The sequence below is a fragment of the Rhinatrema bivittatum genome, chromosome 16 (genome assembly GCF_901001135.1).
Source record: "Rhinatrema bivittatum chromosome 16, aRhiBiv1.1, whole genome shotgun sequence".
NCBI lineage: Eukaryota > Metazoa > Chordata > Amphibia > Gymnophiona > Rhinatrematidae > Rhinatrema > Rhinatrema bivittatum.
Genome location: NC_042630.1, coordinates 18,447,030 through 18,461,841, shown reverse-complemented (window position 1 = coordinate 18,461,841; position 14,812 = coordinate 18,447,030). Strand labels below are relative to the sequence as shown.

The 14,812-nt window shown below is 56.0% G+C and overlaps 1 protein-coding gene across 1 annotated transcript in view; it reads left to right on the top strand.

Moving 5' to 3' along the window:
• Positions 1-14,812, top strand: part of ACAP1 (ArfGAP with coiled-coil, ankyrin repeat and PH domains 1) — a 33,501-nt gene extending 18,689 nt beyond the window's left edge. The window contains exons 4-23 of the mRNA XM_029580742.1: positions 994-1,047; positions 1,512-1,570; positions 1,992-2,175; positions 4,405-4,449; positions 4,722-4,817; positions 5,523-5,597; positions 5,948-6,060; positions 6,232-6,283; positions 6,387-6,487; positions 6,794-6,905; positions 7,516-7,718; positions 8,450-8,519; positions 8,646-8,740; positions 9,969-10,156; positions 10,546-10,599; positions 11,013-11,203; positions 11,413-11,522; positions 12,152-12,262; positions 12,369-12,418; positions 14,235-14,812. Of these exons, the coding sequence (XP_029436602.1) occupies positions 994-1,047; positions 1,512-1,570; positions 1,992-2,175; positions 4,405-4,449; positions 4,722-4,817; positions 5,523-5,597; positions 5,948-6,060; positions 6,232-6,283; positions 6,387-6,487; positions 6,794-6,905; positions 7,516-7,718; positions 8,450-8,519; positions 8,646-8,740; positions 9,969-10,156; positions 10,546-10,599; positions 11,013-11,203; positions 11,413-11,522; positions 12,152-12,262; positions 12,369-12,418; positions 14,235-14,341 (2,070 nt within the window). The 3' untranslated portion in view covers positions 14,342-14,812. The remainder of the gene's footprint in view (positions 1-993; positions 1,048-1,511; positions 1,571-1,991; positions 2,176-4,404; positions 4,450-4,721; positions 4,818-5,522; positions 5,598-5,947; positions 6,061-6,231; positions 6,284-6,386; positions 6,488-6,793; positions 6,906-7,515; positions 7,719-8,449; positions 8,520-8,645; positions 8,741-9,968; positions 10,157-10,545; positions 10,600-11,012; positions 11,204-11,412; positions 11,523-12,151; positions 12,263-12,368; positions 12,419-14,234) is intronic.

Sequence of the window (14,812 nt, the reverse complement as noted above, 5' to 3'; positions counted from 1 at the left end):
GGAGTGGCCGAGTGCCTCGCAGCTACGATTCAGTGCAAACCCCCCCTCCCCCCCCCCCAAAAAAAAAAAACCCAACTGCGCAGAACCCTGGATCTGGGGGCTGCAGAAATGCATGGGAGCAGTACAGGACGAGAGGATGGTGGGGCGACCTGAAGACAGGGCCAGTGGCTGGGGGCACGCAGGGAGAGGCGTAACCAGCAGTACAAAGGTCCGCCAGGGAGACCCTGTCTAAAGTGTCTGTCTCTAGGGGCCATGAGAGAGGCTGGAAGTGGTCCGGAGAAGGGAAACCATCGTTGACCTCCTAAGCATGCGCGCCCTAGAAGAGAGGAGAGACCGAGAGGATACGGTAGAGAGATTCAAAGTCCCCAAAAGTGTAAACTGAGCACAAGAGGGGGATCGCAGGGGAGATCCTTAGTTGGAAGAGGTGAAGGTGAAGCCGGAGGTTCAGTGCACGCAGAGAGTGGACGGGCCCTGCCTCTGGGTTTCACTGTGACTGCTGCGGGAATGGGCGCTAACGTCCTGGTCGTGCGTTCACCGGGCTCTGACTGTTGCGGAAATGGGCGCCTGCTCCCGTGATAGATCCTTGCCTAGGCATCAGCCTCCGGCCACAAGAGAAAGCCTCTTATCGGGAGGAGAGTGCTTCCTGAATTGTGAAATTCTTCTGAAAGTCCGTCCTTGGCTTGCAGTCTCTGTGTCCCGGACCTTTCCTCCACTCCTCCTCACGTCTGCCCTCCCCATCTTATCCCTTTCTCACACCTCTCCTTCTCCCCTTCCCCCTGTATCGTCCCCTCAATGTTCCTTCTGACTCCTGCTCCCCCTCTCCTCTCTCTCTCCATCTCCTATCTCTTCCTTTTCCTTCCTCTTTCCTCCCTCCATCTTTTCCCATTTCTCTCCTGCCCTCTTCCTCTGAATGCTATGAGGTGATGGGTGCAGGATATGCAATCTTCAGTCACTTTATTTTATCCTCGTCCAACCTTTCTCCTCCTCCTCCAGGATTGCCTCTTGCGATTCTCCGAGACCCTGAACAAGATGATTGACAGTCACTTGGTAAGTGAAATCGCTGATCGCACTTCTCTGGGGGGTGGTTGGGAGGAGGGGGATAGGGATCGGTGTCTGACTCCTTATCTCCAGCAGCTGTGGGGGGGGGGGGCAGAAGGGAACGGTCCTGATCCTCCTCCATCGATGAAGATTGATTCAGAAGCGGGAGGCGTCAGCCTCCAACGCCTGCATCTCTGCACTTTGGGGGGAGAAGCGTCCTCTTGCTCCCCTCTCTTGTTGATGGGGAGGGGGGAGTGTAGGTCTCTAATTCCTGTGTTTCTGCAGTACAGGGGGAGGAAGAGTCCAGAATCTCCCCTTCCTCGGTGATGGGGGTGCAGGAGACTGGAGTGGAGGGAGATGTTAATTCCCGACCCCCGAGTCTCCACAGTGATTCCCCAAAGGGGCCAGCCAGCTTCCGATTGCCTCCTTCCTTCAGTGGGTCCTGATCGTTCTCTGTTGTTATCTTTCTCCAGGACTTGCTGGAGACTACACAGCTGGCTTTCAAGCAGCAGCTCCAAACCTTTGTCAAGGAGTGAGTATCCCCAGCCTGTACCGATGTGACTGGGTCATTGGTGGAGATGTTGGTGTAACTCACTGAATCTCAGGGCTGTGATCTTTTGGAGTCAGGGTCACTCATCGCCCAACAAACCCATGGCAAGCCTTCTTCAGATGGAAATCAGCTTCCTCTGGTGGATCAGGCGGTCGCGCAGATGTGCCGACCTGCCCAGCCACGAAGGCAGAGAGTAGATGATGATGGACAGCTTAGGACCGGCCGTAGTGTGGCGGGGGCTCCATGGTCATGCCACTGGATTCGGGCATATCTGGACAAGAGGGTGGCTCTGTGCAGCTCTCCCCTCGCCTGCTCATTGTGACGCCGTCGTTTTAATGCCATGCGTCTGTCCCGCGCCACTAATGGACGCCCTGTATCCCCCCCCCCCTGCCTCTGGTTCCAGGGACATTAAGAAGTTTAAGGAGACAAAGAAGGAGTTTGATAGGTGCAGCGAGAGTCTGGACAGCGCCCTCCACCACAACGCCGAGGTCCCGCGCAAGAAACAGCACGAGGCAGAGGAGGCCAGCAACGCGCTGACCACGGCGAGGAAGGCCTTCTGTGACAAGGCACTGGACTATGTGCTGCAGGTGATGGCTTGCTCTGGGGTCAGACCACACGTGCTGGCCACTCTGCCAGGGGGCTAATCTCACTGGGGTCTCCACCGGGCGTTACCTGAGGGGCATGTCACCCCCCTCGGGGGCTTACCCAGTGTGAATGCGCACACACACACTCACTCACACTCACACACACTCACAAACACACTCACACACACACACACACTCACAAACACACTCACATTCTGACTCTCAGTACATCACGATTCCAGGCCTTGATGATAATAGGTTTATTTGAGCAATAAGAGGATAGAACAGAGATTAAATAAAATCAGATAATGCATAAGAATTAATTGCAAATATAACTACTAAAGAGAATACTTAAACGTGTGTGCACGTGTGAGTGTATAGAGAGAGTAAAGCTTATATTTCCAAGGGATCAGTCTACTCTGTCACATCTGGGAAGCAGTCTCGCTCTCCCTCCAGCTGTTCTTACTTTTTATACACTGAAACCTGCCAATTGCTTAGGGACAGGAGCAACGTTCCCTCCCTCTCTGACAGGCCGATTCAGTAAACCGGCAGCCGCGACCGGGGTCGCGTTAGCAAGGAGGCGCTAAGGTTGCGCGAGTGACCCTAGCGCCTCCTCGCTAGCGTGACCCCCCCTAATTATTGGATATTGCATGGCGCCCCCTTGTGGGCGCTTACTATGCAACGCCTGCTTTCTGCGATTTATATTGCATCGGCCCCTCAGACGTTTGGTATCAAGTAATCGCTTACTTTCCCACCTCGGAAGTGCTGGCATAACTGCAGTTCTCAGGTTCTTGCCCATTCACAAGCATTTTTTTTTGTACTTCACAGTGCAAAGCAAAGCAGTAAACATGAGTTTACTGAGAAGTTGGCCCGTGGCCTTCAAACTAAATCCTGGTTAACTTCCAATACAAGCCTCCCCTCCACTGCCCTGTGGCTCTCCACAGCTATGATGCACCCATCTGTCTGTCTGTCTGTCCACGGCTCTTCCCTGCATTCTTTCTCTCTCCAGGGCTCTGTCCTGCCGTCTGTCTGTCCACGGCTCTTCCCTGCACTCTTTCTCTTTCCGGGGCTCTGTCCTGCCGTCTGTCTGTCCACGGCTCTTCCCTGCACTCTTTCTCTCTCCGGGGCTCTGTCCTGCCGTCTGTCTGTCCACGGCTCTTCCCTGCACTCTTTCTCTTTCCGGGGCTCTGTCCTGCCGTCTGTCTGTCCACGGCTCTTCCCTGCACTCTTTCTCTCTCCGGGGCTCTGTCCTGCCGTCTGTCTGTCCACGGCTCTTCCCTGCACTCTTTCTCTCTCCGGGGCTCTGTCCTGCCGTCTGTCTGTCCATGGCTCTTCCCTGTACTCTTTCTCTCTCCTGGGCTCTGTCCTGCCGTCTGTCTGTCCATGGCTCTTCCCTGTACTCTTTCTCTCTCCTGGGCTCTGTCCTGCCGTCTGTCTGTCCATGGCTCTTCCCTGTACTCTTTCTCTCTCCAGGGCTCTGGCTCTGTCCTGCCATCTGTCTGTCCACAGCTCTTCCCTGAACTCTTTCTCTCTCCAGGGCTCTGTCCTGCCGTCTGTCTGTCCACGGCTCTTCCCTGCACTCTTTCTCTCTCCGGGGCTCTGTCCTGCCGTCTGTCTGTCTGTCCACGGCTCTTCCCTGCACTCTTTCTCTCTCCTGGGCTCTGGCTCCGTCCTGCCATCTGTCTGTCCACGGCTCTTCCCTGCACTCTTTCTCTCTCCGGGGCTCTGTCCTGCTGTCTGTCTGTCCACGGCTGGTCTACCATCTCTCTTTCTCTCCATGAGTTCCTCTCTGCTGTCGGTCTCTCTGTGGCTTCTCCTCACCATCTGTCTGAAAGTGAATCCCCATGCAGCTCTTCTCCCACTTCTCCCCTCTGTTCAGAACCGCACGCCACCGTCTGTCTCTCCTTGGCTGTACGCCTGGGCTGCCTGCTGTCTCTGTGGGCACCACCCCGCCATTTGTCTGCCAGGCAAGGAGGGGGGGGGGGATACAGAAGGGAGGGGGTGCAAGGCCAGGAATGGGGGTGGGGCAGAGAGAGAGAGAGAGAGATAGAAAGGTGGAAGGGCGTGAAAAGTCTTGAGAAACAAGAGACCAGGACAGGAAGTTAGAACAGAGAGACAGAAGAGAGGGGAAGCTGAGAAACAATGCAGTGAGACTCTTTTTTTTTTTTTTTACCGCTATGTTTCGATCAAAACTGATTAAACGGACACGGAGAACCTCTTTTTCTCTTCCAGATCAATGTCATTCAATCCAAGAAGAAATTTGAAATCATGAAGTTTGTGAGTCCTGGATGGAGGGGAGGGTGGGGATGGGTCTGCAAAGGATGTGCCCAGGGTTGGGTGATAGAACTTGGGGGGGGGGGGGAAGGGGGGAATCCCCCTTTCCTGATGCTGATGACACCTCTGCTCTCCCCTAATGCAAATCTCCTGAGATGGAGGGTGTTTGGGGGGTGGGGAGGGGGGGATGAATCTCCCTAGATTCCCGGGGCAGGAGGGAGTTTTTTTGGTTTTTTTGCCTTTGCAGCATCTCCAAGGCTTCTGATTTCCCACAGATGCTCGCCTACATGGAGGCCCATTTCTCCCATTACCAGCAAGGACACAGCACACTGCAGGACCTGGAGACCTATCACAGGACCGTGGCAGGACAGGTAAGGGGGAGGAGCCACGGACTGTGAGAGTGAGACCTCGGCGGGGGGTCACGTTAACTCCCTGCGCATCCGTTCCAGTCCCCGGCTCTGTCACAGACTGTGTGTGTGAGACCTCGGGGGAATAGCTCTACCTCCGTTATATAATCCTCCGCTCTCTCATCGACTCTCTGTGCGTGTGAGTGTGGACTCAGGAGAGCGACTGCAGCTCCCCGTGAACAGCCACGGCGGTTTGCAGGGAGCTCTCTCTCTCTCTCAGTCCCGGTGATAACCGGGTTCCTGTGGAGGAAGCGCCTGCCGCCTCACCTCTGCTTGGAGGCTTCCTGTTTTGCGTCCCTGCCTTCAGCAGCTTTCAGGGTGACATTGTGACCCTTAAGCATCCTGCCTGGTGGGCCCAACGGCAGGGAGGAAGGCCGGGCGGCAGCAGGAGAGAGATTTGGAGTCCGGCGGTGAATCTGCCCTGTCTCCCCATTTAGCACTCTCGGGGCTCTCGGACAGAGGCTGCGACGGCAGAGCCGGCATGGGGAGGAGAAAGCAAAGGTGTGTCTGGCAAGGACCCCCACCCACCCCTGTCCCCAGTACTCTGCATCTCTCCTTCATCTCTGACAGTCCTGCCGGCTCCTGATTCATCGCTTTATTCGAATGCTTAGATCCTGTAAATTTTTAATTGTTGCTATTTCTGGCTGGGGTGGGGGGGTTGTTTTGCAGCTCCATCAGCTGGTTCTGGAGTCGGCGAGAGAGAAGAGGGACATGGAGCAGAGACACATAATCATCAAGCAGAAGGTGAAGTGCGTGTGTGTGTGGGATCCAGCGTGTGCGGGGGGGGGGGAAGAGGGGGTGAGAGTCCTCAGAACAAGAGGGAGGACTCGTGGGCGGTAGCCAAACCTCCGCCTGATGTCTTCCAGCACCGCCTGCCTCTTATGGTATAAGAGGCCACCTCCCTGTTTGCTAAACCTGTCGTCCCGAGTGCCATTCTCTCGGGTCACCCCCCCCCAAATCGAGCAGCGATGAGTGGGAGGCAGCGTGTGTGTGTGTGTGTGGGGGGGGGGGGGGGTGGGGGTTGCTAAAAGTCCGGGGCAGGGCACCAGGAGTAACGGGGGACGCTGGCCGCGGCTCTGCCTTCTTTCCCTCAGGATCTGGCGCACAATGACTCCCTGGTGGAGTTCAAGGCGGACGCGCCCAGCGGCATCGTCATGGAAGGCTACCTGTATAAGCGGGCCAGCAACGCCTTCAAGACCTGGAGCAGGTGAGGTGGGGGGGGAGGGGGGCGCCCGGCGGCCGAGGCGTTGATCTCTGTCCGCTGCCCTTCGCCCTGTCTGCCCGTTCCCTTCCGCCTTCGCTCCGCCCCCCCCTCCCCTCCCCCGCTCTCATTTTCCTGTTGGCCCTCCTCTGACCCCCCCCCTCTGCTGTCTCACAGGCGCTGGTTCTCCATACAGAACAATCAGCTGGTCTATCAGAAGAAGCTGAAGGTACGTGCGAGAAGAGGGGGATGGGCCCCCCCCCCCCAGGGGGCGCCGCGTCTCGTCTTTGCCAGGGGCCCGCCGTGCTGACCTCTGCCTCCTCTCCCCGCAGGACACGCTGACGGTGGTGGTGGAGGATCTGAGGCTCTGCACGGTGAAACCCTGCCTGGACCACGAGAGGCGTTTCTGCTTTGAGGTGGTGTCCCCATCCAAGTAAGGGTCGGCCGCGCCGCCTTCCTCCCAGGGTCTGATGGGGGCCGCGTGGGGGGAACTGGAGTTAGGGGACAGGGAGGAGGGGGGACTCAGCCAGGACTTTGGATTTCCACGGGGGGCTGCAGCTCCCGGCTGCGCGCGCGGGAAGCGTTGGCTGCATCCGCCGCTGGCATGGGGGTGACCCGGTTGGGGCAGTTCCGGGAGAGCGTATATATATATATACGCGTCCGTGCCCGTCTGTGTGAGTCCGTGTCTCTGTGTGTGTCTCTGTGTGCCTCCAGGGTAACGTTGTGCTCTCGGTACCAGGAGCTGCATGCTGCAGGCAGATTCGGATAAGTACCAGCAGACCTGGATCTCAGCTGTTCAGAGCAGCATCGCCACAGCATTCAACGAGAGCCACGAGGATCCCACGGCACAGGTGAGGGCGAAACACTGAACGTGCCAGCAGAGAGGAGTGCGTGTGTGCATGTGCGCGTGTGTCTGTCTGTGTGTCTGTGTGTCTGTGTCTGTGTGTCTGTGTGCATCTGTGATAACCTTCTATTTATTTATGTATGTTTTTTATCATTTGTTTGGGAAATAATGGAGAATATCATAATCTGCCTCTGTACTGCTCCGTGGCATGGCTGCGCCTTGAATACTGTGTTCATTTCTGCTTGCCCCATCTTCAAAAGAAATAGCGGCAGTAGAAAAGGTACAGAGAAGGGAAAATGAGAAAGGGAATGGGGCAGCTCCCCTGTGAAGGCAGGCTGATCAGCTTGGGGAAGAAGCAACTGAGAGGCTTATAAAACCAGGAGTGGGAGGGGGGAACCGTGTAAAAATGGTCTGGACAGGTCCAGGTAGACTTGGGGAACAGGGAAAGAGCTACAAAGCACTTCCTCTGAGCAACCTGAATTGGCCACGGTCGGAGACAGCGTGCTGGGCTCAGTGGACCACTGGTCTGGCCCGTTGCAGCATCTCTGGACTGGCGGGATGGAGTTGCATTAGTTGCGTGTGCTCTTGTGATTGGCTCAGGGCCGCCTCTCTTTCAGAGACTGGAGAGAGCGACCTCTGTATCTGCAGCAACCCTGGACCCCTCCCGGTTGCCCCGCGACAGCGTGGACAAGAAGGTGCTGGAGCAGGTGCAGCGGCTCCCCGGGAACGCTCAGTGCTGTGACTGCAAGGAGCCGGCCCCAGAATGGGCCAGCATTAACCTGGGGATCACGCTGTGCATCGAGTGCTCGGGCATCCACAGGTGAGCGGGGCCAGCATAAACCCGGGGATCACGCTGTGCATCGAGTGCTCGGGCATCCACAGGTGAGCGGGGCCAGCATAAACCTGGGGATCACGCTGTGCATCGAGTGCTCGGGCATCCACAGGTGAGCGGGGCCAGCATAAACCTGGGGATCACGCTGTGCATCGAGTGCTCGGGCATCCACAGGTGAGCGGGGCCAGCATAAACCTGGGGATCACGCTGTGCATCGAGTGCTCGGGCATCCACAGGTGAGCGGGGCCAGCATAAACCTGGGGATCACGCTGTGCATCGAGTGCTCGGGCATCCACAGGTGAGTGGGGCCAGCATTAACCTGGGGATCACGCTGTGCATCGAGTGCTCGGGCATCCACAGGTGAGCGGGGCCAGCATAAACCTGGGGATCACGCTGTGCATCGAGAGCTCGGGCATCCACAGGTGAGCGGGGCCAGCATAAACCTGGGGATCACGCTGTGCATCGAGTGCTCGGGCATCCACAGGTGAGCGGCGCCGCTGCTTTCCTTTGCATCACTCTCTCCTTCCCTCCCTCCCTCCTCTTCTCTCCACCACGCTCTCCCCTCTCCATCACACTTTCCTTTCCCTCCCTTCCCCATCACTCTTACCCTCCCTCCTCTCTCTCTCCTCCCTGTCTCTCTTTCCATCCCATCACGGTCCAAGCCCCCTGTCTGCTCTGCCCCTGGCTTTATTCTCTCTCTCTCTCTCCTCTCCTGCCAGGAGCCTGGGCGTTCACTTCTCCAAGGTCCGATCCTTGACTCTGGATTCCTGGGAGCCAGAGCTCATCAAGGTAGAAGGAGCTGGGGGGCTGGGGGTGTCTTGTCTTTGTATGTTTGCATGCATCTGCTTTGTGTGTCCGATGTCGGATCTCCTGCCTGTTACCCCTCCTCATCCTCTCTGCTTCTTTCTCTTGCAGTTAATGTGTGAGCTGGGGAATGCTACCATTAATCGTATTTACGAGGCCCGGATTGAGGAAATGACCATTAAAAAGCCAAGCCCCAGCTGTACCAGGTGGGTCTCCTGGGAAGTGGGGGTTGCCAACTTTCCATCATCAAATTTGTCAACACTTGGAGATGGTGTTTAATGTTTTCGCTGATGGGGTTTACAAACGTGTGACTTTTATTGACATTCTTCACCATTAGAGTAGAATTAAAATAGCAAATAAGGATCCACCTGGTCTTCCGAGTTCAGTTTCTCTGCCATTAATGAGCCTCTGTACTTGTCCCGTGCTTTCTGTAACTGAGCCGTTGCGTGGCTTGGCGAGTTTAGCCGGATACGCTGATCTGGCCGGGATATGCCGCAGTGGGGCAGCGCCACAGAATATATCCGGCTGTCTTTAAAGTCAGCCGCATAAGTTTATCTGGCTATCGAGAGCAGCCCTGTGTCCAGACAACTTATCCGGCCGACTGGATTCCTCCCCAATCCGCCCCATTTCCCACCCCCGAGATATCCGGCTAGAAATGTACCAGGTAAGTCACTTATCCCTCTGAGTGGCACCCAGGTATTCAGTGGCACCGCTTAGCCAGATAAGTCCGACTTATGAGGCAACGTTTGTTTGGACATCGGGCTCATTCTCTTTGCCTCGGTCACTTCACCCCATCTGGGAAGACCTATTTTCTGATGTTCCTTTTGGAGCCCTGTACCACGACCACCTAGTTCCCAGACTCCTTTACTCCAGAAAAAGGTTTCCTATTACCAGCCCGTGAGCCAAACTGCAGTTTTGTAGAAGTTTTTAAGGCTCTAATTAAACTGTGGACTGAAGTCTATGTAGATAGCATAAAACCAATATATCCAACGCATATTGGAATATAAAGTAGCCACCAAGGTGCCTATCGCGGCAATTACAGCACTACCAGGGGGGCGACTCGCTGGGCAGACTGGATGCGGCATTTGGTCTTTCTCCGCCATCATTACTTCGTTACTGTGATAATTAGAGGGGAGGATTGGATGCTAACTTGTAACCGGAGGGTTAAAATCTGGACATTGCTGAACATTCCTAACCCTCCCTCTTTTTTCCGTACAGAACCCCAAAAATCTGTGCAATGCGGAAAATATCAAGACAGTTGGCAGCCCTGCTGGGGAGGGGAGGCCCTGCCGGGGAATTAGCCCCCGTCGCTCAAGCATTGACGCCGCCCGCTGGCGCCTTGTGTTAGGGGAAGGCTCCCTCTGCTGGTCGCAGCTGATAACTGCAGCTCTCCTGTTTACCTGCCACTTCTAACTTCTGTATCCTCTCTCCTAGGAGCGAGAAGGAGGCCTGGATCAGAGCAAAATACGTGCAGAAGAAATTCATTAACAAGCTGCCGGAGATGGGGATCCGGTTTTGTTGTCGGAGCCGAGGGAACACCCTGGAGAGGCTGCCTGGCAGGCCGGAGAAGTCATCCAAACCTCCCCTGAAGCCCAAGCCAGGAACACTGGTGCGATCCCCAGGTATGCGATATGCACCCCCTCCTCACTCATATGGAAAGATGCAGGGTGGAGGAGGCTGCTGAGTGCTCAGGAGGGGAAATGGGTGTGGAGGGAAGGGGGATCCATTCTCCATTATGAACAGGAAATGCACAGTGAGATTGAAGGAATGGGTCTGCAGGTTTCTCAGCTCTGTGCTCTCAGCCCTGGGTCACACGGTGAGAATGGTGGCAGAAGTGGGATTGGAACGTGAGGTCTGCAGGTGCTGCAACCCTGTGCTGTGAACACTGTGTAACACTGCTAGCTCCCCTTTCCTCCTGCATCAGTAGATTCAGGATCAGAACAACTTGCCTCGGAGGCCACTCCGGAAAGGAATAATGGTTTGAATCTTTCTCCCCCTGACCCCTCCTCAGGTGTGAGCCGCGGAATCAGCGTAAGCAGTCCTACGGCCCTCAGCTCTGGACGAGGTACGAGAGTGCCCGTCGATCTCGCCCTGTCACATGATGCCACATGGCTCTGCTTCATGTAATGTTCTGTTTCGTATATCTCCTGTAATTAATTCAATTATTGCCTGAGAGTAGGGGCCTCTCGTTCTTCCCTGTCTGCCTCCTCCTCCACCCCATCCCAGTTGCTGACTCTGGGCAAGGTACACTCCTAAGTCAGCTTCAGGTTCTGTTCCCTTGATATATAATGTAACGGAACAAGGTGATATGACACAGTGTGACATATAAAGTGATTATAATACACTGTGTAATAATTCTTGCACTGCAGCATTGCATACATAAACCTGTACATGCCACTAAGGTTGCTGGGAAAACACGCAAAGAATCCCAGAATGACACCTCTCCCCCTCCCCCCTCCCCCACATTTTTCTTGTCAGTGGCGGCCGACATTGAGGGAACTGGTGTGGGTGAGGATCTCCGTAACCTGCACCCCGGAGCGCTACTCTACCGGGCAGCAGCCTGCCAGAGCCTCCCCACCATGGCTGATGCACTGGCGCACGGAGCAGACGCCAACTGGGTCAATAACGGAGACGAGAACAGGACCCCGCTCATCCAGGCTGTCCTCATGGTAACGCTGGGCTGGGATGGGGAATGGGAGGTTCTCGTCCCGTGTGTGTGTCCACGTTGAGGCCAAGCACGTGGACCCCCCCTCAAGACAGCACAGGGTCTGTGTCCATCCTGCTCCGTCCGGCCCTAGAGGTGTCAGGCTCTCTCTCTTCCTGTTCCCATCTCCCGTGCTGCGTCCTCTAATTGTTTCTTCCCATTTTTCTTTCCCAGAATTCCCTGGTGGCCTGCGAGTTCCTTCTTCAGAACGGTGCCAGCGTGAACCAAGCCGACAGCTGTGGCCGGGGCCCACTCCACCATGCCACCATCCTGGGCCACACTGGGTAGGAGACGCTGGCGCACCCTCCTCTGGGGAAGGGGGAGGGCTCGTATGCTCAGCCCTTCCTTCCCCTGGCACCCTCGGGGCTGCCCCTTAGGGCTGGGGCCATCAACAGACCCCACCTCTTTTTCCTGCTGGGGATATGCTGATGCCACAAACAGCTATTTAAGGCTGAAGAATCGCTCTCGGGTTGGAAAGGGAAACTTAAAAGACCGTCTCGTGGGCGTCGCCTTGGAGCACCCGTTCTCGCCTCCACGCGTAGCCCTCTCCCCATGCCAGCTCCTGTGGCAGCCGCCTCTGCCATCCCCTCTCAGAGCAAGATCCAGGAGTCCCTTGTTCCCTGGATAAGAAACATTTATTTTGAGAGAACTGTTTCCAGTCTGGGCATGTCCACTCGTTGCTCTGGGCAGCTGGGGGCCTGTGGGTGTGCAGAGAGTCCCAGGGATCTCTCCTGTCTCTGCCTTGCTGTTGTGTCTTTACAGTCACGGTGACCTAACCTGCACCCCTTCCGCCCGTGCATCTGTCTGTTCTTCCATCAATGCCTCGTGCACACTTTTCTCTCTTTCTCTCTGTCCGGATGGATAACTTTCCCTCTAGACTCTCTCTTTAGGAGTCGTTTTCTCTCTCTGACAGGCTGGCATGTCTCTTCCTGAAGCGGGGCGCTACCATGAGTGCAGTGGATGCCGAAGGGAAAGACCCTCTCTCCATCGCCATAGAAAACGCCAACGCGGACATCGTGACCCTGTGAGTCATCACCAGTGGGGAGAAGGGGAAAGGGGTGGGAGGCATTAGAAAGTGGCAGGGCAGAGGATGATGGTGGTGAAATGTGTCTACCCCTCTCTCACTGCAGCTTGCGCCTGGCAAAGATGCGGGAAGCTGAAGTAGCCCTTGGCCAATCAGGTTTGAGTCTGTCTTTTTTGTGTCAGATTAAGTGGATCAAGGTCAGATTGTGGAGCCTGGAAGTCTGAGGCAAATAATGAGCCTGCCTGTGTTAAGGAGGGGGGTTCCTCAGCACTGGAATAGCAAGGAGTGCTGCAGGGCAGGAGTGAGGTGCACTGGCAGAGCTGTGTGTGTGGCTCTCAGCACTGAAATACTAAGGAGTGCTGCAGGGCAGGAGTGAGGTGCACTGGCAGAGCTGTGTGTGTGGTTCTCAGCACTGGAATAGCAAGGAGTGCTGCAGGGCAGGAGTGAGGTGCACTGGCAGAGCTGTGTGTGTGGCTCTCAGCACTGAAATACTAAGGAGTGCTGCATGGCAGGAATGAGGTGCATTGGCAGAGCTGTGTGTGTGGCTCTCAGCACTGAAATACTAAGGAGTGCTGCATGGCAGGAATGAGGTGCATTGGCAGAGCTGTGTGTGTGCATCTCAGTACTGGAATAGCAGGAGGTGCTGCAGGGCAGGAATGAGGTGCATTGGCAGAGCTGTGTGTGTGCATCTCAGTACTGGAATAGCAGGGGGTGCTGCAGGGCAGGACTGAGGTGCATTGGCAGAGCTGTCTGTGTGCATCTCAGTACTGGAATAGCAGGGGGTGCTGCAGGGCAGGACTGAGGTGCATTGGCAGAGCTGTGTGTGTGCGTCTCAGTACTGGAATAGCAGGGGATGCTGCAGGGCAGGACTGAGGTGCACTGGCAGAGCTGTATGTGTGCGTCTCGGTACTGGAATAGCAGGGGGTGCTGCAGGGCAGGACTGAGGTGCATTGGCAGAGCTGTGTGTGTGCGTCTCGGTACTGGAATAGCAGGGGGTGCTGCAGGGCAGGACTGAGGTGCATTGGCAGAGCTGTGTGTGTGCGTCTTGGTACTGGAATAGCAGGGGGTGCTGCAGGGCAGGACTGAGGTGCATTGGCAGAGCTGTGTGTGTGCGTCTCGGTACTGGAATAGCAGGGGGTGCTGCAGGGCAGGACTGAGGTGCTTTGGCAGAGCTGTGTGTGTGTGTCCCAGCATTAGAATAGCAGGGAGTACTGCACGGCAGGAATGAGGTGCATTGGCAGAGCTGTGCTTGTGCGTCCCAGCATTAGAATAGCAGGGGGGGTGCTGCAGGGCAGGACTGAGGTGCATTGGCAGAGCTGTGTGTGTGCGTCCCAGCAGGGCTGTGTGTGTGTGTCCCAGCATTAGAATAGCAGGGAGTACTGCACGGCAGGAATGAGGTGCATTGGCAGAGCTGTGCTTGTGCGTCCCAGCATTAGAATAGCAGGGGGTGCTGTGAGGCAGGACTGAGGTGCATTGGCAGAGCTGTGTGTGTGCGTCTCGGTATTGGAATAGCAGGGGGGGTGCTGCAGGGCAGGACTGAGGTGCATTGGCAGAGCTGTGTGTGTGCGTCTCGGTACTGGAATAGCAGGGGGGGTGCTGCAGGGCAGGACTGAGGTGCATTGGCAGAGCTCTATGTGTGTGTCTCGGTACTGGAATAGCAGGGGGTGCTGCAGGGCAGGACTGAGGTGCATTGGCAGAGCTGTGCTTGTGCGTCCCAGCAGGGCTGTGGTGTGTCCCAGCATTAGAATAGCAGGGAGTACTGCACGGCAGGAATGAGGTGCATTGGTAGCACCTCATTAGCACTGAAATACCAAGGAGTGCTGCAGAGTAGGAGTGAGGTGCATTGGCAGAGCTATAGAGATGTCTCAGTTATGCAATAGCAGGAGTTGCTGTGGGGTTGGACTGGGGTGCTTTGTCGGGGGGTAAGATTGTAATGCCGAGAATGACTCTCCTCTCTTTCACCCCTCTCTAGGGGATGAGACCTATCTGGATATCTTTCGGGACTTCTCTCTAATGGCTTCAGATAACCCGGAGAAGTTGAACCGCCGGAGCTATGACCTGAAGCTGACGACGCTGTAGGGGAGAATTTCAGGATGGGGACCACAATTCCTGATCCAAGCAGTTGGGTTGCAGTGCAGTATTTGTCTTTCACTGCCCGCCAGCCACCAGCACGTGGCGCTGTGTTTTCCTGTCTGATCGTGGCTGCATCCCTTGGAGAAGGGAATGGTTGTAGGGCAAAGGACAAGCGTTCTTATCTTGGGAGGATGAGACTACTCTTCCCCCCTGGCCTGGGGCGGGTGGTTTCCATCCACTTCTGACTGAAAGTTTATTTTTAATTTATTTTTTGGTTTGTTTTACAGAAAACTGATGTCTTGAGACTTTAGTTCCCATTGTACCTCCTGCTTTAGCAAGGTCCCTGCTTTCATCTCCGCAGGGCCCCCGCTCCCATCACACACTGCCCGGGGGGACCCTGCTCCCATCATGCACTGCCCCGGGGGGGGTCCTGCTCCCATCACACACTGCCCCGGGGGGGGGGGTCCTGCTCCCATC